Source organism: Pteropus medius, unplaced genomic scaffold (genome assembly GCF_902729225.1).
Source record: "Pteropus medius unplaced genomic scaffold, Ma_sr-lr_union100, whole genome shotgun sequence".
Taxonomy (NCBI): domain Eukaryota; kingdom Metazoa; phylum Chordata; class Mammalia; order Chiroptera; family Pteropodidae; genus Pteropus; species Pteropus medius.
In genome coordinates, this window is record NW_024342474.1 from 5,155,663 (window position 1) to 5,180,400 (window position 24,738).

Genomic DNA, 24,738 nt, shown 5'->3' on the forward strand with positions numbered 1-24,738 from the left:
TTCAGGCATCTGCTGGATATGAGATTACTGTATTGCTTATTATCTAATGAGAAGTTTCAGAAAACTATTGTAGTAGGAGGCAGAAACAAGGGCAAGGATGTCTGCTTTTACCACTTTTATTCAACATAGTATTGGAAGTCCTAGACACAGCAGTCAGTCAAGAAAAAGAAATAAAAGGCATCCAGATTGGAAAGGAAGAAGTAAAACTGTCATTATATGCAGATGACATGATACTATATATATAGAACCCTATAGATTACACCAAAAAACTATTAGAATAAAAGAACTCAGTAAAGTAGCAGGATACAAAATTCATATTCAGAAATGTTTCATTTTTATACACCAATACAAACTAGCAGAAAGAGAAATTAAGAAAACAGTCTCATTTCCAATTACATCAAAAAATAGCTAGGAATAAATTTAACCAAGGAGGTAAAAGGCCTGTCCTTCGAAAACTGTAAGACATTGAAGAAAGAAATTGAAGAAGATACAAATAAATGGAAAGCTATGATGCTCATGGATAGGAAGAATTAACATCCTTAAAATGTCCATACTACCCAAAGCAATCTACAGATTCAAGGCAAGCCTCATTAAATACCAATGGCATTTTTCACAGAACTGGAACAAATAATCCTAAAATTTATATGCAACCACAAAAGAACCCGAGTAGCCAAAGCAATCTGGAGAAAGAACAAAGTTGGAGGTATCATGTTACTTGACATCGAACAATACAACAAGGCTATAGTATCCAAAACTGTATGGTATTGGCATAAAAACAGACAGAGAGATCAATGGAACAGAATAGAGATCCCATAAATTAACCCATGCCTATGTGGTCAATTAATCTATGACAAAGGAGGCAAAACTACACAATAGGGTAAAGACAGTCTCTTCAATAAATGATATTGGGAAAACTGGACAGGTAGATCCATGCCAAAAAAAGAAGAAAGAAACTGGACCACCTTCTTATACCATATACAATAATTAAGTGGAATAAAGGCTTAGATATAAGACCCGAAATCATGAAACTCCTGGAAGAAAACATAGGCAGTAAATTCTTTGACATCACTAATATTTGGATATATCTCCCCAAGCAAGGGAAACAAAAGAAAAAATAAATGGGACTACATCAAACTAAAAAGTTTTTTTCACAGTGAAGGAAATCATCAACAAAATGAAAAGACAACCTACTGAATGTGAGAAGATATTCAGCAATGACACATCTGATAAAGGGTTAATATCCATAATATATAAGAAACTCATACAACTTAACACCAAAAAAACCCAAAACAATCCAATTAAAAAATGGGTGGAGGCCCTGAACAGACATCTTGTTTCAAAGACATGCAGATGGCCAACAGACATATGAAAAGATGTTTGACATAATTACTCATCAGGGAAATGCAAATTAAAAGCACAATGAGATATCACCTTACACGTGTCAGAAGGGCTATCATCAATTAATTAACAAACAACAAGTGTTGCTGAGGATGTGGAAAAAAGGAAACCCTTGCGTACTGTTGGTGGGATTGCAAATTGGTGTAGCCACTATGGGAAACAGTATGAAGTTCCTCGAAAAATTAAAAATAGACCATACACCCAGCAATTCCATTTCTAGGTATTTAGTCAAAGAAACCCCAAACAGCAATTGTAAAAGATATATGCACTCCTATATTCACAGCCAAGATGCGGAGGCAACCTAAGTGTCTATTATAAATAAATGGATAAAGAAGAGGTGGTACATATGTGCAATGGAATATCACTGAGCCATAAAAAAGAATGAAAGCTGGCCATTTGTAATAATACAGATGGACCTAGAAGGCATTACGCTAAGTAAAATAAGTCAGACAGAGAAAGACAAATACCATATGATGTCCCTTGCATGTGGAATCTAAAAAACAAATAACAAACAAAACAAAAACAGACTTACTGATAGAAGAAATAGATTGTTGCCAGGTGGAAGGGAGGGTGGGGGGATGGGTGAAAAGGTGAAGGCATTAAGAAGTAAAGATTGCAAGATGAACAGAGTCATGAAGATGTAACGTACAGCATATGGAATATAGTCAGTAATATTATAATACGTATAATGTCAATAATATTGCAATAAATAGGTATACTGGGGTGATCAATTTGTAAGTTATATAAATGTCTAATCACTGTTATACAGCTGAAACTAATATTGTGTGTAAATTATAATTGAAAAATTAAAAATAAAAAATCACACAAAGTATGTTCTCTGATCACAAGGGAATGAAATTATTTCTTTATTTCTAAAATGTGATACTATTTACCTGTGAAGGGAATAAAAGAAACTAGGTCTCAAGTACCTAGCATAGGTCCTAATAAAGAATAATAGAATACATGTTTTATGGTTTTTTTTCCCCCGCTGTTTCACTGGAGTATAGTAAATAATGGGTTAACTTCCTTATTGACATTTAAAAAAAAATTTAACTGTTCTGAATTCAAGGCAGATTATATAACTGATGGTGTCTTAGTATTGAGGAAATACAGTTATCACAACGCTGATGCATCCACTACTGTTAAAAGCTTTAAGACTGTTTTAACAGTAAAGAACTGGCAGATTTATAAATTTTCCTGTTTGTAACTCAGTACAGCATAAATAATTACTGATCCTACCTGTTTTTTGTTTTTTGTTTTTTTTCTTAATGATAGGCCATTAGTGTTCATTGAGATGTTTGACATTCTTATTCAGTTCGTACCATAAAGGCAAAATCAGGCCATATTTTCTTGAGTTAATTCTTCTGACCAAGAAGATATAAAGCTTGACATTTAATACTTTAGAACAGATCCTAGTTCAGATTGTCTATGGCTTCTTTCATGCAACAAAGTAGAGCTGAATAGTTGTGACAGAGTCCAAGCGGCCCATAAATCTTAAAATATTTACTATCTGGCCATTTACAGAAAACATTTGCTGAATTAAATAACCTTTGGGTGGGCCTAGTAGATGAAGTTCCAGTAAAGACATGTGTAATAATGATAGCACTTATCTTTTTCATGAGAACCACCACAATGTTAATTGTCCTTCAAATTCTGTGCAATTTGGGTGATTGGCCATATATCCCCAATGTTTAGGGCTTCTAGGAATTAGAAATTTCATTTTTTCACCTAGGACACTGAGTAGAGATTTCACAGTTCTCCAGAATTGTGTCCAAACTTTTTTTCCTCACTGACCAAACTCAACAGGTAGGTGATACCTAATTTACAGCTGCTAAGACTGCTATTTTCGGGTTCCACATTCTTTAGTTTAAATCAGAGATGTTTTGTTACTAACATACTGGTAGTGCTTAAAAGGTGTAAAATGACTTTGTTTGGGACATTTTGCTGCTGCAGCTTCACTTTTCTTTCATCCTCATGTCAATCATCCCCCTACCATCACACTCACCTCACAACACTGCTTTCTGAATCAGCTCATCTATCTTTATTTTTTACTGACTAGATTTGTTAATTAAAATTTTAAAAGCAGGTCACATAGGAAGCTCTGATTTATGAGCTCCTGTCAAAGGAGTGCTATTCTCCAACTCTGCATTCAGACCTTCCAAAGCTCTCTCCAAGGACCTCTTGGACTAGCAGTGCGATCAGACCTGATCCCTGGGATGCAGTTGAGGTGCCCCCTGTCCACACCTCGTGCTCCATCCCACTCTGAATCTCTCGGAGGCCGCCTAAATGGAATCAATAAAGTAAATGGGGTTAGCTGGCTGGAAAATCTCATCAGAAATGAAAGACAAGACAAAATGTAGAGAGAGAAACTGAAAGCAACAGTCTTTTCAGGGCTCTAATTACAGAAAAAGCAATTAAAAAGACAGACTAATTGCTAGAACATATAACTCACTCTTTGGCCTGTCACTTAATTGAAGGAAAAACTGGGAGGGTAACAATTTTGAAGTATTTTGTAGATGAGAATTTTTAAATGATGAGAATTATTAAAAAATATGCATACATACAATTTAAAAATTGTCTTATTTTTCCTTATAACCTAACACTTTCAAGCAGCAGTCTTGGGAGCCAAAGAACCATTTAACTCTCCCAAGGGTCATAAATGGTACAACATGGGATGGTCTTATCATTAAGTGAGGGGTCCTTCCCTCTTCCTGGCTCATAGCTCCAATAGCTGTACTTTTCCGGCTTAATAACGACCATTAAAAGCTGCATGAAGAAGCAAAAGTACAGGTGTGGAAAACTCTTGCTGAGATACTAACACAACCATCAGAGTCTCTGAATTATTGCTATTTTAAGCTGGTTTCCCCCATTTCGTTCACGCTACCAAGTGCCATATGGAGGGTTATTTCCCAAATTATAAATGTACCTTCTCAATGCCGTTTTCTTCTCTTTGTAATTTATATTTTTAACCACTTTACTCCAAATCCCCAAGCCAGGTTCTCTGTTTCAGTTTTCTATTGCTGTGTGTTAAACTACCCAAATATTAGTGGCTTAAAACAAAAACCATTTTATTTGCTCATGTCTCTGTAGATCCAGAATTTGGGTAGGTCTCAGTGTAGAGGACCCACCTCTGACCTTTGATGTCTTTGGCTTTAGCTTAAATGTCCTGAGCAACTAAAAGCTGGCTGGACCTCTCTCTCCTTACGATATCACCTAGAGTGACTCAAGTGGGGCTTGAGGATCAGAGATGGCCTCACTTCCAATGTCTAGGCATTTTGTTTCTCTCCCTAGTGGCCTCTCTTCATTGAGTAACCTAGTCTGATGTATGCTGGGTCGCCAGCTTCCAAGAGTGAAAGCAGGTACTACAAGGCCTCTAAAGACCTAGGCTTGGGATTCTCAGAATATCACTTCTCTATTCTATTAATCAAAGCAAGTCACAGGTCAGACCAGATTCAAGTGGTAGAGAAACAAACACCACTTCTTGATGGGAAAAGGAGCATTTGTGAACAGACATAGGAGGCATTGCTTGTAGCCTCTTTTGGCGACAACCTACCACAGCTTTCAAGAACTAATATAAGCTAAGCACTGCTCACGAGAGAATGCTAGAAGACCCTTTTGATCTTCAGATATCTAATCCAAGGATTCATTCTTTCCACGAGTTTCTACTATTGATTGGCAAGGAGGAGGCATCGTAAGCATGAGGGTAAAAATGAAGGCGAAAAGAGCTGGGGAGATTTTACAACCAAATTCTTCTAAATATGAGTGTTTTCTGTCTAGTCAGCTGTTCTGAACTAAGCTTCAGATAAACCATAGCCTACTTTTAGCTTTCTTGTGAATTAATACTTTGATTATTTTTACCATTGTGTTGATATTTTCTAGATTAATTTTAACTTCCTGGACTCTAGAGTTAAGCAGATTTAGCATTCTTTGATGTCTTATCCTACATGTTATGGTTACTTTTCTTTATAAGATGGTACATTTTACTAACACTTTGTAGTAGTTAAAATGTTTAAGTGACTAAGGAGAGTCTTGACTCTTACTATCTTCAGCAAGGATCTTAGTTATTGGCCCTCTCTCTTAAAAATACCTTGGTGTAAAGGGTTCAGTCCAAAAAGACTATATAACATTTGTAGATATTTATATACCCAACATAGGAGCAACTAAATATAGAAAGCAAATCTTTACAGACCTATGGGGAGCAACAGATAATATAATAATAGGGAACTTTAATATACCATTTACATGAACAGATAGATCAAGGCAGAAAATAAACATTGGTCTTAAATGACACATTTAGACCAGATGGAATTAACAGATATATACGGAACATTTTATCCAAAAGCAACAGAATACACATTCTTAAGTGCATATGGAACATTCTCCAAGACAGATCATATATTAGGCCACAAAACAAGTCTTAACAAATTTAAATAGATTTAAAATTATATCAAGCATATTTTCTGTCTACAATGGTATGAAACTAGAAATCAATTACAAGAAGAAAACTGGAAAATTTACAAATATGTGGAGATTAAACAACATGGTACTGAACAACCGTTGGGTCAATGAAGAAATCAAGAGATATCAAAAAATACCTCGATACAAATGAAAATGGAAATACAACATACAAAACATGGGATGCAGCAAAAGCAGTTCTAAGAGGGAAGTTCATAGCAATAAATGCCTACCTCAGGAAACAAGAAAAATCTCATAAACGATGGATTAAAGACTTGAATGTAAGACCTGAAAACAGGAAACTCCTAGAAGAAAACATTGTCAGTAAGCTCCTTGATATTCGTCCTGGCAATGATTTTTTGGACTTGACAACAAAAGTTAAGGTAACAAAAGCAAAAATAAGCATGTGGGACTATATTAAACTAAAAAGCTTCTACATGACAACGGAAACTTACAGAATGGGAGAAAATATTTGCAAATCCTGTATCTGATAAGGGGTTAAAATCCAAAATATACAAAGGACTCATACAAAATATAAAACAATACAATTAAAAAATGGGTAGAAGATCTAAATAGACATTTTTCTAAAGAAGACATACAGGTGGCCAACAGGTACATGAAAAGATGCTCAACATCACTAATCAGGGAAATGAAAATTAAAACCACAGTGTGGTATCACCTGACACCTGTTATAATGGCTGTTATCAAAAAGACAAGCAGTAACAAGTATTGGGCAAAGATGTGGCGAAAGGAAACCCTGGTGTTCTGTTGGTAGGAATACAAATTGGTACAGCCACCATGGAAAAACAGTATGGAGATTCCTCAAAAATTAAAAAACAGAGCTACTATATGATCCAGCAATCCCACCTCTGGGTTATTTATCAAAACAAAACAGAAACACTAACAAAAAAAGATATCTGCACTCCATGTTAACTACAGCATTATTTACAATAGCCAAGATATAGAAACAACCTACGTGCGTAGTGATGGATGAATGGATAAAGAAAATGTGACACACACACAAATATTCAGCCATAAAAAAAGAATATTGCCATTTGTGACAAAATGAAAGAACTCTGAGGGCATTATGCTAAGTGAAATAAGTCAGAGAAAGACAAGTACAGTATTATCTCACTTAGATATAGAATCATAAAAAAAACTAACAAATACAGAAAACAGATTGGTGACTGTCAAGAGGTAGGGTGGGGGATGGCAAAAGGAGTTAAGGGAATAAAAAGATACAAACTTCCAGTTATGAAAGAAATAAGTCAGGGGGATATGATATACAATATGGTCACTATAGTTAATAATACTGTAGCGCATATTTGAATGTTGCTAAGAAAGTACATCTTAAAAGTTTTCATCACAGGGAAAAAAATTCAGTGACCAAGTATGGTGATGTATGTTTGTTTAGTAGATGTATTGTGATGATCATTTCACAGTATATCCAAATATCAAAACATTATGTAGTACACCTGGAACTAATATAATATAGTATGCCAATTTTTCCTTAATGAAATAAAAAGAATACCTCTTGATAGTAATAACCATGGTAATTTTTCTAGTGGCATTATTGAAATGTATAGCCTTTATGGCTATTCCTGTTAAGATTAACAGTTTTGGCATCCATTCTCTTTTGATTTTCTTTTGAGTCTGTTCACAGTTGATAACTCCACAGTAGGTCATGATACTCATATCCCTCTATTACCTGATATGAAGAAACTTCATAGTGAATTAAAGAAATGACACAAAAAAGTTTGCTAAAGGTGTCCTATATACATATATATAATATTTTATTTTAAAATGTCAGTGAGCATATACATTTCTTCAGCTTTTTTCTAGGGAACATTGCACCTAAGTCTCAACACACACAAAATAGATTCCCCATTACTAAACAGTTTTCACTTTTGGGTTACAAAAAGTCAAGGTTTCACAGTCACAAAACATAAATGTACATGGTTCTGAAACCATTTTCAGGCAGATTCCTCTCATTCACTGTATGTAGGGTATTTTGGAAACCTTGACCTTATGATACATTCCGTATAAATGATCTCCACCATTGGCCTCCCTGGGTCTCTAGAAGAAACAAAGAAAATGGAGGCAAAAGAGGAGTAAAAGAATTAAACCTTAGCACTCCCCAAACAAACACAAAATACTATGGAAGATGGGAAGAGTGGAGGACACGAGGTTCTCCTTCAAGTACATCACAGTTGAAAACAACAGCACATATACAGCCTCATTTGGTCACTGTCTACCTGGTCTCTACATGAACAAAACTTCATCTAAGACAGAGGAAAAATTAAAGCTATTTACACAGATAACATCGTGGATTAGAAAGTACTCAAATTTGACAAAGAGCTGCCACTGTGCTCACATAAGAGGCTGATTAGGCTGCTTGTATAGTGTCCTTTGAAAAATCCCAGTGTACAGACATAAGTCACATCACCCGCACAACATCACAGTTTGCTGAGCAAGGTGGGCTATGTATGGTGTGCAGGCTGCAAAATTTCTCTGTAATTGTAAGTCCTCAAAAATCCAAGTTCCTAACATAATTTTTACTATTTTCTTAGATCTGCAACTTTTTGGGTCAGCCTGGTTGTTCTTTGTATAGACAGTGACTCTCACTGCTTTCTCCAAGTATCCCAGAAGCACTAACTTTACTGAAAATAGAATCTCACGAAAGCTTAACATATCCACTCTGAAAAGTGTGGAGCTGCTGGGCCATTTAAAGAAAGGATAGATCCTTAAACTAGTGAAAAGAAAATCACTGACCACTCATGGCCTTGTAAATAAAGTTGATTGAAAGATGAGAAAGGAGGTGAGATCAAGAGGAGAATCTAAAGAGTTTTAAAGATGCGGGGGATTTTTTCCCAGGTGTTTCCATGCTAGTCTTTTTTGTAAACCAAAAACTCTACCTGAATGGCTAAGATCTGAGGCCAAAGCTGGGTATTGAGACTCATCCCTGCTTACCAGGATCTACCCACAGCTGTAATTCTTCCCAAGATGTTAATGAATACTTAGAAGAATGTGAGCACAGATGACTTGATGCAGCCCCATGGAGATAAGTAGTTAGGGATTAAAAAATTAAACACCCAAATTCCCTAAAATTGTATACTGTGGAAATTCCCACTGTTTTTGGCTTTGTCCTAGGAGACAGCTGAGTACTTGGCCTAGCCTCATTTCCACCTCTCCCCTCTCACCTCAAGAACAGCAGTTATATAAGCACAACCACTGCAGCACAGCACCACCTCTTTGACTGCTGGCACTGCTCTGATTTCAGGTGTTACAAGAACAAAGGTTTGGTTGTTGCCTGGGAAGATGCTGAAGAGTGTGGACGGAGTGTCAGTTTGCTCTCTTTTAAGGAAGAGAGTGTCACCAAGTATACTAAAGAGCAGCGGCCAGCCCAATGAGATTGAGAACCGAAAGAGCCTTTCACTGTCAAGGGAATGGCCACACACACTTCAAGACAACCATAAAGACTTGACTAGAAATCGAAAACTTTTTTTAAACAAGACTTCCTCTGAGGCTGTGAGGACAAGCAGATTTGGCTACAACTCAGATACAAAAGATTTCGGAACCACATATAAATATATTCGGCAGAATTTTGAGTATGTTGTCTTTTGACCTTTTCATGGAATGCTCCAACGGCCAACCTGTATGTAGACACAGTTACTGCCCTGGATGGAATGATGTGGGGTCTGGGTAAAAAACAAAGCCAAATCTAGTAAGTAAGCTCAATGCACAGAGCATTTGATTTATTCACCTCATTTGTAGTTTTCTCATTTCCCAAATATAGAATCATGGCTTCAGCTTGCTACTGAGATCTTCCCACCCAAAGGGGCTTATGAAAAGAATTCCTAGGTACATTTCTAACTAAAACTAGTAGGACTAAATGCTCAAGACTTTAGGACAAATTGAATAAGGAGGTTCCGGAGTTTTTCCTGAGACATGCCTTGGCAGTAAATGAATTAATGAGTAGAAGGCTGTCATGACATCTACGTGACATCTACATCCAGACTCGCTCTGGTGGCTCAAATAAAACTACAGAAGCTCAAGGTAGGGCCCAGAGAGAAGCTCAGGAAAGAAAATAAATGAAAGGTATTAAGATGGCGATGATAGCACAGAAGCTCTGCAGGAAGAAGCTCGATTAAAGGTAACACGGGACAGAGGTGATTGCTTGTGAGAACAGCTTCCTAAAGCTAGTGGCTCAGAGTCCTCCAAGGAAAACTTCTCAAGGTTCCAGTTTGTATATGGCTTTGAGAGTCAGAGCAGGAACAGAAAAATGGACCACACTGCTGTAAGATGTCTGCATGTTTTCCCATGGCTTCAAATTCTGCCAGAGAAACAAATAGTTTACCACAAACTTATCTTCACAGAGATGACTGGGGTAGCTGAGATTTACCAAAAGAGTAGGGAAGCTGTCAGATGAAGAGGACTCCTGGCAAGGTTGTAGTCCAGTTCTTCCCAGGCAACATTTGGGCAACGACCTGGTGGCTAAATTCCCAAGTACTTTTTTCCACACTGTGTGATGGACACATACCTGAGTACGAAGGCTCCAGGCTATTCTTAAGAAAATACTACCACTCTAGGAATGTAGGCAATTAACTGTCCCAGAGGTTCTTCTCCTCTGGGAAAGGGATTCAAAGAAGCACGAGACCTAGAATTTGCTCTCCAGCATCTGTGGGGATCACACCAATGACCCTTTCCTTCACTGAGTGGGAAGAATCTTTTAATTACCAAAAGCTGTCAGCATGGCGACGATACCATAGGAGCTCTGCAGGAAGAAGACTCGGTCATTGGACTTTGCTCTATAAGTTCCCCCAATGCAGAGAAGCGGTGAGAGAGAGAGAGAAGTGATTTTAAATATCTATTTTGCAATTCCTCCTGGCAGTACAGCAGCAGGTAGATCTGATCTGTCTACTGCTTCTGCTGCGGCTGCACTTGTGAGGAACACTCAGAGGTGGAGGACAGTGAGCAATGGGTGGCTGGGATATGATTCCTGGAGAAGGAGCAGGCATACCAGCATGAGAATGGACAATCAACCCAATTCAAATTGTTTTTTTAAAAGGCCATTCTGAGTGGGCCTTGTTCAAAGATGGTGGAGAGCAGACCTGCTGCTCCTTGACAGACTGACACTTACGTGTTGTTTGGCATAGGCTTGGGGACAGTCACAGTCCATGGAATTTGGATCCAAAATGGATAGTCCTGAAATGCGGTATGGTGAACTGATAAAAGGAACTTCCTGTACTGCTCTACTAAACACTGCTTTACCTGTGTCCCTGTGGCACAGTGGAGGTGGAGGCAGGGGAAACATTTCAGAAATAAAAACCCAGGCTCAGAAACAGAAATCTCGAGCCACGTAAGGGGGACACTTGAAGACAATAGAGGAACTATTGGTCCAAAGAAACACCCAAAATTTCATGAAAACACTGATTCAGTGAGAAAATTCAACTTGGGAACAAATTATTACACAACAGACAACACTCTGCTAGCCAAGGCACCACTCCAGATGGCTGCCTGGGTGGTGTGGGCTACAGAATATGGGGACAGCCCAGGCTGGACTTTGACACACAAATCCCTCATCAAGGAATTGGAAAGTCCCAGGCCTGTTCTATGGAAGGGAAACAATTAAGATTAAAAGAATGCTGCTCCATCTCTCCCCGCCCTGCCAGATCCCTGCCTCACCCATCGTCATCAAGAAAAAATAGAGATAGACACACACGGCATTCCCTGAAATGAATCTCAGGCTTACTGGAAGGTGGACGCTCACACTTCCTGAGGCGTGATCCCCAACTTTCTAATGCAGCACTTTAACCTGTAGAGAAATTGGCAGCTTGATAGGCTGAAGAGTCTTCTGCCAGTTACACCTGAAAATGGCTGCCCCAGCTACTCTAGATAAAATAAATATGACTGTGTGTGCCCCAAATGGGCAGTGGCCACCTAGGAGGCCTATTAAAGGAACCAAAAGAAATACAACACTCAGTAGCAGCCTTTATGTTTTGCTTTTGTTGAGTATCCAGACCTGTTACTGAAGAGGAAACTGAAAGCTAAGGATCCTCTTGAAGCACAGCCAGAGGCCTTTTGGCAGCAGACTCCCCACCTGGGCTGGGAAGAGAGTGGTATCACCTGGAGTGCTGCTGGGGAGGCACTTCCCACCCTGCCCTGCCAAGAGGCATCCCAGCTTTCTTCTGTTCTTCCAGTCCCCTGGGCCGTTTTCATGACAGTTTGTTTCCATGTATTAAAGGAATGACATATACAGAAATGTCATCTCCTGAGCCCAGTCGGTCATTAGATATCCGCCATCCTCTGTCCTTCAGGACACCACGAGCACGCATCACCAAGTCTTGAGCTGCTAGTGTGTACCTGTGCAGGGAAAAGCAGAAATGAGACCATTGGTGCAGCATCGGGTAAAATATGGGTCAGGCAAGGCTAGAATGGAGGCTTCACTATAGCCTGTAAATAGTTTTCAGATACCCTTAAAGTCTCAAAAAGCCTAGGTCATTGTTTCCCCAAATATGGGATGCCTAATGTAAATTATTTTTTAGATGGTAGATGAACAAGATACGAGATAAATAACATCCTAAATTTTTCCATTGCTCAGCCCTCTTTTGAGGTTTTTGATGATGTTACGGAGAAAGTCTTAGTTTGGTGTTACTGTATGGTTAGCATGGATCTGCTCAGGCTCAGGGCTTCCCCTGGCAAACAGTGTCCAGCTAAAGAAGTACATGGGAAAAATAAGAGCTTTTACTTTCAGTATGTTTATTTTTAGGACTACATTCCTTTTAGGACAAAGGATAATCATTTCCCATTTATGGTAGGGGTAAATCTTTTAAATTTTCTTTTTTAAAAGCAAGTTAAAAAAAATGTTAATGATATACAAGTAGCATAGGAATATAGTAAAAATGTGGTTTTATGAGTAAATGACTGATAAGTCTTGGTGGGGGTAAGCTGCTCTACCCATCCTTATCAATGCCACATTCTCCTCTTGACCAATTTAAGTACAGTGAGGGATCTCCCATGAACTTGAATATAAGGTTGATCATTGAGATTTAAACTGTACCTTTAAACAAAAGAATGACTATATGCTATAAGCTGATGAAAAGTATTAACATTTAGAGAAAGACTAATATGGGAAGTGATATGGGTGGATATGGGCCTAGGCTAGCCTTGAAGCATTAAAAAAATGAGACAAAACATTATTAGGTATCTATCCAAATACTGATCAGGACAGAGAGTCTTAGCTGACAGACTTCAAAGAAATTTAGTTCCACTGGGAGGACCATATTTAGCATGGATGAATTACTCTCTTAGCTTGTGTCATTAAACATGATTCACTTTTATTCTGATTGTATGTTCACCAAATAACCTGATTATGATCTGCCTCCCTGTGTAGGCCTGCCTACAGGGAAAGTCATTTGTACTTTAAGGATATCAATCAGTTATATTTTTCTGTATAAATGTAAACTGGCATTTTGGTTTGCAGATCAATCTTTAAGCTTGGTTAAGGTGATTCAAGCTCTGACAATGAATCTGTTCTTCGTATATTGATTGATTGAGTTTTGAACTTGAAAAGCTAAAAGCCAGACTCTGGTAAATCACCAAGATAATAAATGTCACCCTGTAAGGAAGGCCTCTTGGAAGATAGCCTCTGGGCCTTTAACACAAGACCACTTTGATATTACTAGTGGCCCTTCCCTACTTGTTTTTGGAACTGTGAGTTGCAGGATTCAGAACACCAGAAATCTCTATTTCTTCTGTTAAAACCCTTTATGAATTTACCAGTTCTCATGTTAAAAGAGACCTGCATCTAGCCCCATCATTACATTATTTAAGACCAAGGTCTACAGCAAATAGTCTCAGGATTGTTAAGATTCCAGGTTATAGAGTCTTTGAAATTCAAGTCTACTTACTCATACAGTGGAGGTAGCAGACAGAGGTGCAGCACACACTACAGGTTGCAGAGCAGAGGCTATTATAGTTAATAACAAAATAAATGCTTTTCTTCTTGGAGGATGGATGGTAAGTTGGAAGGAAAGACATCTCCTTTTTCTAGCGGTATTGAGAGAATTATCAGCTTTGAGGCAGGCATCTTAAAAGTTACACTTGAGGGTAGATACAGCTGGTCAGCCCTCTCCGGGATCAGGAAATAAACAAACCTCCTAAAGAGCCAAATAAATGTTCCCAAATTCACATACTGCACTCAGCTCATCTACTACATTAAGAAGAGCCTCTCAGATGCTTACCCCAGGTTACTCTTGGTTTTATATTAAATGGTATATCTGAGCTATAACCACATAGGGAAAGGCTACCAGGAATATCAGAGTGTTTATTGTCCTGGCGATTGACCAGGGTTTGCACCTTAGCCTTTCAAGTTCAGGAACCTGGCTGAGTCAATATACAGAGCAGATTCATCTGTCAGAGCTGAACATAACTTAACCCAGCTCATGAGCAGACTAGACATAAAAAAACTATGGCAAGTTATGGGAAAAGATGGCTGACAGTAAAAAAGATATTCAAAGATGTCAGTCAATAGATAGATAGACAGACAGACAGATAGATAGATAGATAGATAGATAGATAGATAGATAGATAGATAGATAGATAGATAGAATTCAAAACAGCCCCTGTGGCTAGTCTAGCGGCATACAGGCCTTAAGAGGTCCTGCAGTCAAGGGGCAATGACCGAGGGATCAAGGTTAAACAACGTCAACTGGTTTTAAGTCATGAAAGAGTATCATTCATAAAGGCAAGAGACCACCCTAATATTGCTATTGCTGGTGACTGGGTATTTAAAACAGTCATTTTAAATGGCCAAAATTAGCTTTAGTGTTTTAAAAAGCACCATTAAGTCACCTAGAAAAGATGGTTTCCTCACTTAAGGGAAGTGAGTTTCCTCACTTCTAGAAAATTAAGTTTTTATTCTTAAAAATGGTTATTGCCTATTCCAAGATAACTTCCTTTGAGCCTACATTTCTCTTTCCATCTATTCTGTCTTCCCCTTGGTGTTGAATTTCTTGAGAAATCCATTCCAGCTCCCTCAATTTCTTACTTCTCATTTCTTACTTCCCATTTCTTTCCTTAATCTCTTAGCAGTGGGCCCAACACCCGACTAATGTGTCCTCTAAAAGCTTCACCTAAAGGCTTCTTCTCCATACTCAGTCTGTTCACCTTTTCCCCAGCACAGATACCACTGACCATCCTCTTTACCCTTGAAGTCTCATGTCTTTCCTTGTGGAACTTCCCTGCCATTACATACTTCAAGTTTCCCTCCCGTGTCTGGGCTTCCATGACACATGGTACAAATTCTTCTCCATGACACATGGTACAAATTCTTCTCTCTAGTGTTCCCTCTTGATTTCCTCCATAGAGCCCAGTTAAGACTTAGGAAGAAGTCAATAAATGTTAACTTATTTTCACTTCCAAGGTGGATCGTTCCCATCTATCATCCTTAGTTAATGGTATCTCCAGTCTCTTAGGCAAGAAATCATAGTCATTTTCAAAGCTACCTTCTCACCCTAATATTTTTCAATAAAATTCACAAGGCAGAGTAGGACTTCTAAACTTTGTATTACTTAAAATGTATTGCATTAGTGATATGTGGCTAATTAAAATAAAATCTAATCTTATAGTGATTAAGTTAAATCTGTTTTTGCCATTATAAATATACATAGAAAAAGACATACACAGTTAATTTTGTATTTTCTATTTATTATGTTTTCTTTCCTTCATTCCTGTTAGGTTGATAGCTTTCTTTAATACTTTTTCTCTCCCTTTACTGGTTTTGAAGTGTTAGTGTACTATTTCTGTTCTTTATGAAGTTATGCTTAAAATTTTTTAAATTTATTTTTCAATTACAGTTGACATAAATTTTTTAATATGAGTTATCATTTTCTCGTCCTGAAAATAAAGGGATCTTAGGATGCCTTCTTTCATCTTCCATGTTACTACCTACTTTAATTTCACCTTGTTTTTAAGACTCTATTAGCTATTATCATTCATAACTTATATAAAGAAACCAACATACTAACTTATTTGCTTTTTGAAATCTATTCCTTCTAGATTTGATTTTCTTCTACTGAAGCACATTTTTAGTAATTCTCTTAACAAGGGGCTGGCTGTGAGAGATAAACTTTTCCAGTCTTTGGACCACAAAATTCTTTATTTTTGCCTTTAACCTTGGGTGATAGCTTTATTGGGTATAGAACGCTAGACTGACAATTATTTTTCTCCAGCAGTTAGTAGATAATATTCCATTTACTTCTGACTTCTTTTGTTGAGAAGTCCGACTTGTATTGTTTCTTTGTAAGTAAATATCTTTTCTCCCTGGTAGCTTTTAAATTTTTTGTTTGGTTGTTGATAGTATTAAATCCCAGTAAGACATAACAATGAGGATTCCTTTTTATCTATCGTGATTGGAAATTAATTGCACTTCTTTAGACTCAGAAGATAATTTGATTCTGGAAAATTCTCAGTCATGAACTTTTGAATATTGCCTCCCCTGTATTTTTTTATATTTTTCCATAAACTCCTATTAGATCTTAGTTTACCCTCCAGATTTCAGCTTCTTTTGTTTTCTTTTTTTATCCGTTATATGTCGTAAGTCACCTATTCCTTCTTCAGCAGTTTACTATTCAGTCCATTCATTGAGTCACTTTATTTCAATGACATATTTTTCACCATTGTGAATTTCTATTTTGTTTTTTTTCCCCCCAAATCTACCTCGTCTCACATTCTGATTTTATTGCACATGTTTGAAGTTTCTCTCAAACTGTCCTATTAGACTTTGGGATGGAGGTGGGGGAAAGACTGGAGGGAAGGAGCCATTGTGTCTAATTAGTCTTTCTCATGGTGGGTTTAAAGTAAGATATTAGCTTTTCTTCAGTAGGGCTTAAACACAGTAAACACTGTGTGCCCTACGTTACCAACAGAGATTTGAAAGTTTGCCTTTACTGGGGGACAATATGGATTTTCCCTGTCCTAGAACATGTTTCATTAATTTCTGGGCTTAAGGTCTCCATACCACAGGAGTGGTGTGAGGTTTTGCTTCACACTTTTACTGTGTGGTGGGCCTACTTAGCCATTCCCCTCTCCTCTCAGAACTTCAGTTTTGCCAGCTTCTAGCCATTATCTGGGTACCATTTGCCTCGGGGAAGGACAGCCCCGACCTGAGCAGTAAGCTTAGGGAGAATCCCTAGGCCTTCTTGTCCCAACATTGTCGCCAGGAGCTTAGATTCCTCCACACAGCTTTTGTTAGGCTTCTCTAGTGAATGTTATTCCCCCCACCCCGCCTTAAAAGAGTAGTCTACATGGACAACTAGGGATAGATTAGATGCTGCATTCAATAACTTAATAGTGCACTTGAACTCCAGGGCCAGTTTCCTGACGTCTCTTTTGTGCTACAGGAGACCCAGTATTGACATGAAATAAGAAATGGGTAAAATGAGGCTTCTTGCAGGGAGCTTTCCTCATAAACTGAGCAACTGAACACAACCCCGGGAACCCAACTTTTAGAGGTTTTTGCCCTGGCTCCAATATCCATCCAGGCTGGTGGCCATTTTAGAGCTCATTAGCAGCCATATTCCAGGGCCAACTTACCCCAGGCATGAAACCGTTAGCAAGGTCACTTTCAGTCAGGACTGCTTTATATAAAGACTGGTACAAGAAGAAACAACTTCCTCTGGAAGGAAAAAAACTTCTCTTTCTCATTTTGTTCTCCAGTTTCCACCTGACAAAGACTGCCTGGTTTAGTGACAGTGAAAGAAACTGCTTGATATAGTAGTAAAATAGGAAGGCTCTTTGATTGTGGTACTGAGGCTGAACACAAGGGTATACACATGCCATAGACTGAGGGGTGTAGGGAGCAGCAAGAGAAAATTTTAGTTAAAATGTGAAATATAAGTTCAAAATACATAAGAGTAGCAAAGAAAAATATGGTGCAGCTAAAGGCAGTGAAAGGGAAGTGGATTCCACGATACACCAGCCGGGACTGTGAGGCAGGCTAAGGAGCCTGGCAATTCTGGAAGCTGGGTGTCGGGCAGCGGAGGGCCGTTACTGAATGCCTTATTCAGAATGCCTGGTCAGACCGCTTTAGAGGACCGCTGGAGTAGTCTGAAGTACTCCCTCTCTCCTAATGAAGAGTCTCCCTGGGAGACAAGTTTTGTATTTTGAGAACATTTTTCTTCTCTGGCTGAAGCTTTCAATATTGATCAGCAAAGCTCTGCTGAAAGAAATGGCTGCTGGGGAGGGATCTGACTTGGCAAACTTCACAGGGCTTGGCTCAGAGGCTTCCTCGGGCTCCAAGGGAGAGGGAGCAGAGAAAGGCCAGTAGGGAAGGGAAGAAAAACAAAGAAAGGAAGAGGGGCTGAAGGACTATGAGAAGGCCAGAAGCTCCTTTGACAACCCCTGACTCTAATGTCAGGGTGGAAGGGGACCCGATAAATCCTCAATTGTCTCTGCTGTCCTTGCCATTTCTATGGCAGCTCTGAGTTCTTTCACCTCTTCAGTGGAGCATTCAAAGGGCTCAGAGGGTGGGTTAGGTTGCCTAGGGTCCAATTCTGGCTTTACCACGACCCAGATGGGTGGTTCTGGAAAAATTCCTCAGCCTCTTAAGAGCTCCTCTTTTCTTTCATGTAAATCTGGAATAATGACAATGCAGACCTCCTGCCAGGAAAAAACAAAATCCTTCCATAAAGCATTCAGCACAGTGCCCGGCACTTGGTCAGGGGTCAGTAAACGAAAGCTGTCATTTTCCTCATTAGACATAAAATGCCTTTCCCCTCCCCAAGAGTGTTGCCTTAAATCATCCACCTCTTGTAGAGTCTTGTTTCCCAGTAGCCATCTGAATCAGCACTGGAGTGTCAAAAATAAGTCTATTTCAGGCCTTAGGCTGTAACCTTGCCTTAAAGTCTTTAATAGTTCCAGTTGGGTGGGAACTTCTGTTTGGATGGTACCATTTGGATGGTACCAACAGGGCCTTACAAGAAGGAAGGTAGGTGGCAGGAACTGGGGAATTAATGGGTTCCAAATATTTGCATATAAAAGGCAGCCTCCATCTGCCGATGCCCTGCAGTAATAGAGTGTGATGGGAACAGGAGGAGGAATCCTCTTTGCATTCAGAGCAGGCCCTTAGATTTAAGAGGTAGAAAAGCTCTCCCAAGCTTCGGAATGTTGGCCTGGATCTGTAGTGGGTGGGTGTGGGAGAGGACTTGGAGAGGGCTCTTTGTTACCTCAGACCCTGGCAACTCATCCTGGAAGAGGCATGTCTTAGGCTCACTGCCGGGAGCTGAGCCACACACGTCCCTTGCCCTGCTCTGAAGCCAGTGAAGCTGCTCACATCCAAGGTGTGTGCAGAATACACTGAGACACTGGAATAATAACAGCTGCCGTCTGCCCACACTGTCGCTGTGGCCTTCAGGGGTTTGTGTGCCAGCAGGTACAAGGTCACAGACTGGGGAGAGCCCCTCCCCCCCACCGCAGGAAAGAGTAAGAATGCCCACCAGGCCTTGTCTACCTCTCTGCCCCCTGGCACCAGCTCCCTGGTTTTTTAGGTGGTACGTGTTTATTTTAGTTTGAATCCCAGATGGCAACATTTCAATATGAGGGGGTATAATTGACCACTTCCTTCTCAATCCTTGGCAAGCCCTTTAAAATGCCCTGATGTGGCAACTAAGTGGCCACACAGCTCTGCTTCAACTGCCACATAAATAGCACTGAGGCAAGATGGTGCCTGGCCATGTACAGTTCCGAGGCTGTCATGCACAGGATCACAAGCTGACTTTCAAATTCCTATGAATCTGAATATGCTAAACATTGATCTAGTCTTCAAACACCAGATCGAACACACATGAATTTGTTTGTAAGACCTGTAATTGATAGGTGGAGGTGGGGTAGGGTGGGGTGGGGAAGCCCTTCCTTTTTGCATATGAGGCATAATTTTTGAAAAGCATGGTGCTGGCAGAAATTAGTTCAGCTAACTCACAGAACAATTTCATAAAAAGAACCTCTGTCTTTTGCCAAAATAAATTTCATATTATCCATGTAATGCAAAGTAGCATTTAATACCTACATTAGTATCTTGCTGTTGAGTGTTGGTGGGTGTTTTACTATTAACTTTCCACTGATTACTCTCTTCTTATGAAGGCACACAGTTATCTGAGCCACAGAGAGCATGGATGTGAAGAACAGCATTCAGAATATGACCATCAATAAGGCTTCTCTCATCAGGGAATGCTTTATAGAGTTTACAGTATATGGTACTTACAGGCTTAATGTCCCATTGATAAGTCCCCTGAGTGTCATGGCAGGGGGACTGAGGGTTATCAGGTCCAAGTTACAAAGATGAGATTTCCAGACAGGTTTGGAGAAATAAAGGACCGGGTAGCAAAGCTTGCAAAGTTTTGCCTAGGTACTGGGACTGTGAGTCCATGCCACACGTTCATGTTTGGTTAACTGTTCTTTTGTCCCTAGTTCCTCATGGCTTTTCCCACACCCTTTCCCTTTAGTAATATTAATAATTTATTCCTGACAATATCACACTTCTCTGAGTATTTACATACTTGCCTTCAGTTTGAATATTCTCTTCAGGAGACCCACCCCCAGCCTTACAGAGAGGATAGTCGATCCCGGATATTTTGCCTCACAAAAGCCCTTTTAGGTCTTTCTCTGAGTACCCTCTGCAAAATGTGCAGGATCTTTATGCCTCAAAAAAGTTTTTACTGAAGTTATAGAGAACTATATAGGTTTGAGCATCTCAGCCTCCCTGACTTCCAACATCCCTATTCTAGAAATTTGGCTTGGTATATTTCCTATAAACAGTTCATTTCATGACCCTACAAAGGATTCACAGAACTGCTACACTTCAGGGCAAACTCCAATAAAAAGAAAGAAAGAAAAGAAAACCCCACCACACTTACATTCTGGCTTGTCCACAAAGTCTCCTTTTAATTTTCTAGCTCCTTCGTCAAGACAGTTCAGAACAGCAAAAGGACTTAATAAAATACACTGGGGTCAGGAAGATCATACAGCTAATTTTTACCCATTTCTGCCTGAGAGGATGGTGTGAGGGTCAAAACTTCGCAAACATCTTTATGCTAATCATCTCTTCTCTCAACACACTCTGGAGGGAGCGATGCTATTTTAAATTTCTTACTGGGAAAGATGTCATCAGAGGAAGACAATGCTGACAGCTGAGAATGGCTGTCACTAAGAGGAAAAAAGAAAAAGAAAGAAACCTACACATAACATAACAGCCAAATAACCAAACTGCAAAACCCAAAAGTCCTGCCTATCACAGGGCTAAAGCTCAGCCCCTTTCTTCCCCAAATTTCTAGACAAAACTGGGCAAACCTGGTAAAACTCAGAGTCAAACAGGCCCATTCAAAACCTCAGATGATGAAACATTTTGCTGTTCTTCTCACTTGCTTTGTGGTCTTTCTTCTGTCTCAGGCTGCCCACCCTGGAGAGTACATCTTTCTCATTTTCTGTCAAACAACAGGCTGACCTCGTTTGGTCAACCTCCTCAGGCTTAGACCCAGGAACCCCCACTCCCATGATTCAATAAACAAACCTGTGGTCCTGGGTTAATTGGGGAGAAATGAATCCTTCTGGCCAAGGAAGGACTCAGAGAGACTCTGTAATTACAGTGGGTCTTTCTTCATCACAGAAATTAGAATTTAGGCTAAAGTTTAGTAGGATAAATGACTCTCACTCGCATTTCTATTTTTTATGCCAAGATCAGAACTGCTCCCCGTTGGGAGGGCACCTTCAGGCAATCCCCTGCCACGGCTTTTGGGACATGGGCCTCCCCAGAAGCCATACTAAGCCAGGGCAGGAGTGTGGTGCTCTCCTTCCAAATTACACACAGATATGTGCAAATATATCACACATGAAAGAGAACATCATTTTATATAATTCCTAAGTCATGCCTTTGAATTTGTTTCTCCAAGTTTCAAATATGGCTTAAATCACTAAGGAACACATAGGAGTAGAGAAACAATCCACGTCTCATGTTTTTGCCATCAGATTGTACAGAATGTTTTCTGATTTGGGATCAGAGTGAACGAATCACATAAATTCTGTACCATTATCATAGACTTCCTTTCCTACAACTAATTTTCATATTCATTAATCTTGTGAGTTCATAAGGTCTGACATGATCTCGCCCATTTACCTGTCACACCTCACTCACTGACGCACAAGCTAAACCCAGTCAGCCACACTGAATGCGCCACGTTCTCCCTCTCCAATTTCTCCACCCCTCCCCCGCCAACACCAATTGCCTGGCTTATACTTATTGTACAAGTTGACATTTGGACATCCTTTGCTGAAGGTTAGGCTTCTCGCCTTAATCACTCACACTGTAACTTCCTTATGCTTCTGTAGCCCTCTCTAGACTTTAAACTCCAAGAGGGCAGGTACCAGGTCTGTTTTCTTCAGATTCTTCCCCAGTGTCTGGCAGGTCTTGCCTCATAAAATAGTTCCTTAACATTTCCCAAATGAATGAATCTGAATGGGAGTTATTTGGCAAAGAAGAATACCTCTGCCACTAAGTTCTGAACATCTTAAGATCTCAAAAACCAACCAGAATTTTTCTGACCTCCTGCCTGATATTCTACATGTTAACGGTAAAACCGCTCATCTTGTAGCTTTTCTTTTCAACTCTTTCATCTGTCTGATACAGGGCTCATCCTCGGGCTGTGGTTTGCCATCTTCCCTGAAAGGCGGACTGAAAACCTTCTTCCTTCCTGCCTTGTTTGTGCCATGGAGAGTGCTGTATGCCCTGCCTGTCACAGTAGGTAACAGTCCTCAGGACCCCGGGAGCCTGCTTTGACCTGGCATTCCCCCTCACAGTGATAACACTGCCCATAGGTTACCACTCCCTGGAGGGCAGATTTGTTGCCATGGAGAGAGAGATAGGCTGGTGAGCAAGAACAGGCCAGCTTGGAGAGATTCAAAAAAAAGTGTGAGGTGCCTTTTCACTCATACCTGCCAGCTGGCTTTGCAAAGCTTTATAAAAATAATCACAGTAAAGAAAAATCAACATAAGAATGTTGTTAACAAGCAGGATATAAAACAGATTAAAACTAAAAACTCAACAGGAGAGAAATACATTCAAATTTAAATAGAAGAATCTTTAATTACAGCACCATCAATTCCTTTGCACCTGAGTAAAATTACTCAGGTGCAAAGGAATTGATGGTGCTGTAATTAAAGAGGAAGCGTCTAGCTTCATTTTTCACTTTTTTCCTGAAGGAAATTTTTGTTGTGAAATATATGAAACATACAAAAAATAGCAAAAAAACCCAGAATAATAACAAATACCTATTAGTGCTTACTATATAGCAGACACTTCGTTTTATGTACATACGTGTATGAGGTCAGTACCGTTGGAACCCCTACTTTACATTGAGGAGGCTCAGGCACTGAATTAATACTTCCCTAAGGTCAAAAGTACTGAAGGAGCAGAACCAAGATTTAAGCTCAGGCAGTCTGACTACATCTTTCATGATATTAACCACTAGACTACACTGTCTCTCACAGTTTACATATAAATGTGAATGTATATAATGTATATAGAAATTACACAAACAGTCCCGCATCTGTCATCTAGTAAAGTAACAGAACATTACCAGAAAGTATCTTAGAGACTGGGCCCTTCCCCAAGCATATATCCCCCTCTGCCTCCTTCCCTCCCAAGGCATCCTGAATTTTGGATTAATTCTTGTTTTTTTGTTATAGTTTTAATGTCTCTATCTCTAAACGACATATTATTAGTTTTCTACTTCATGTAAGTAGAATCATAATATGTATACTCTCTTATGACTTGCTTATTAAACAACGTGTTTTTGAGAGTCTTCCGTTAATGAGCACAAATTTGGTTTATTCTCTTTTTTGAGTTATATTTTATTCTTTGTTTACCCCTCCTATGATTGGACATGTATGTTTCTTTATTTTTGTAATGAAAGCAATTCTGTGGATATCTTTTTGCATGAGTCGATTTTTAGCAGCATCGGAATCACCTGGATGGTTTGTTAAAACACAAGCTGCTGGGTCCTACCACTGGAGTTTTATTAGTAGATTTGGGGTGGGGCTTGATAATTTGCATATCTAACAAGTTCTCCAGAGATGCTAATGCCATGTGGCCTGAAGACCACTTCAGATCCATTGCTCCTGGAAATAGGACATGTGTATGCTCAGCTTAACCAGGTATGCCAATCTGTCTTCAGTCTTTCTACAAATTCACAAACCCATCTGCAGTTCCACATATTTTAAATTTGTACTTTTCTATGTAAGTTGAGTGGTTTTTTTTTCATATATTTATTGACCATTAATTTTCTGTGTGATGACTGGTTCTTGCTCATTTTTTTATTGGTTTATTTTTTTTTGGTGTGTGTGTTTTCTTTTTAAATGTATGATAGTTCATTCTATTTTATAGATATTAATCCTTTTTGTTATAAAAATTACAAAAATATTCTCCCAGTTCCTGGCTTGTCATTTTGCTCTTTTTGTTGTCTTTTGAAGAACCAAAGTCGTTTATTTTAATGTAGTCAAGGTTATCGATCTTTAGTTGTTTGTGCTTTCTGTGTCTTTTTAAAAAATCCTTCCCTACTCTGAGATTATAGTTTCCTACATGCTGTTTTCTAAAAGTTGTATTCATTTTTCCTTTCACTTTTAAGTCTTAATTTGCCTAGACTTGATTTTAGTGTATGGTGTGAAGGAAGGATCAAATTTTAACTTTTTCTACATCTTAATTGTTCTTATTTTGTCTTAATATCTAGAAGGGTAAGACCAATATGGAAATGTCACAAACATTCTTAGCATTGTGTTCTCCTGCATACATCTAGAATCAGCTTATAAAGTTCTATAAAACTCTATTGGAAATTTTGA

At 39.1% G+C, this 24,738-nt stretch overlaps 1 protein-coding gene across 7 annotated transcripts in view; it reads right to left on the reverse strand.

Annotated features, from left to right (window-relative positions):
• Positions 1-24,738, reverse strand: part of PPM1H (protein phosphatase, Mg2+/Mn2+ dependent 1H) — a 261,613-nt gene that overhangs the window by 25,556 nt on the left and 211,319 nt on the right. The window contains exon 10 of one of the 7 annotated variants that reach the window (XM_039865882.1): positions 7,623-12,216. The exons of the other annotated variants lie outside the window; for them this stretch is intronic. Coding sequence (XP_039721816.1) covers positions 12,069-12,216 — 148 coding nt within the window. The 3' untranslated portion in view covers positions 7,623-12,068. Of the gene's footprint in view, positions 1-7,622; positions 12,217-24,738 lie in introns of those variants that run through there. 7 annotated transcript variants of the gene reach the window in all.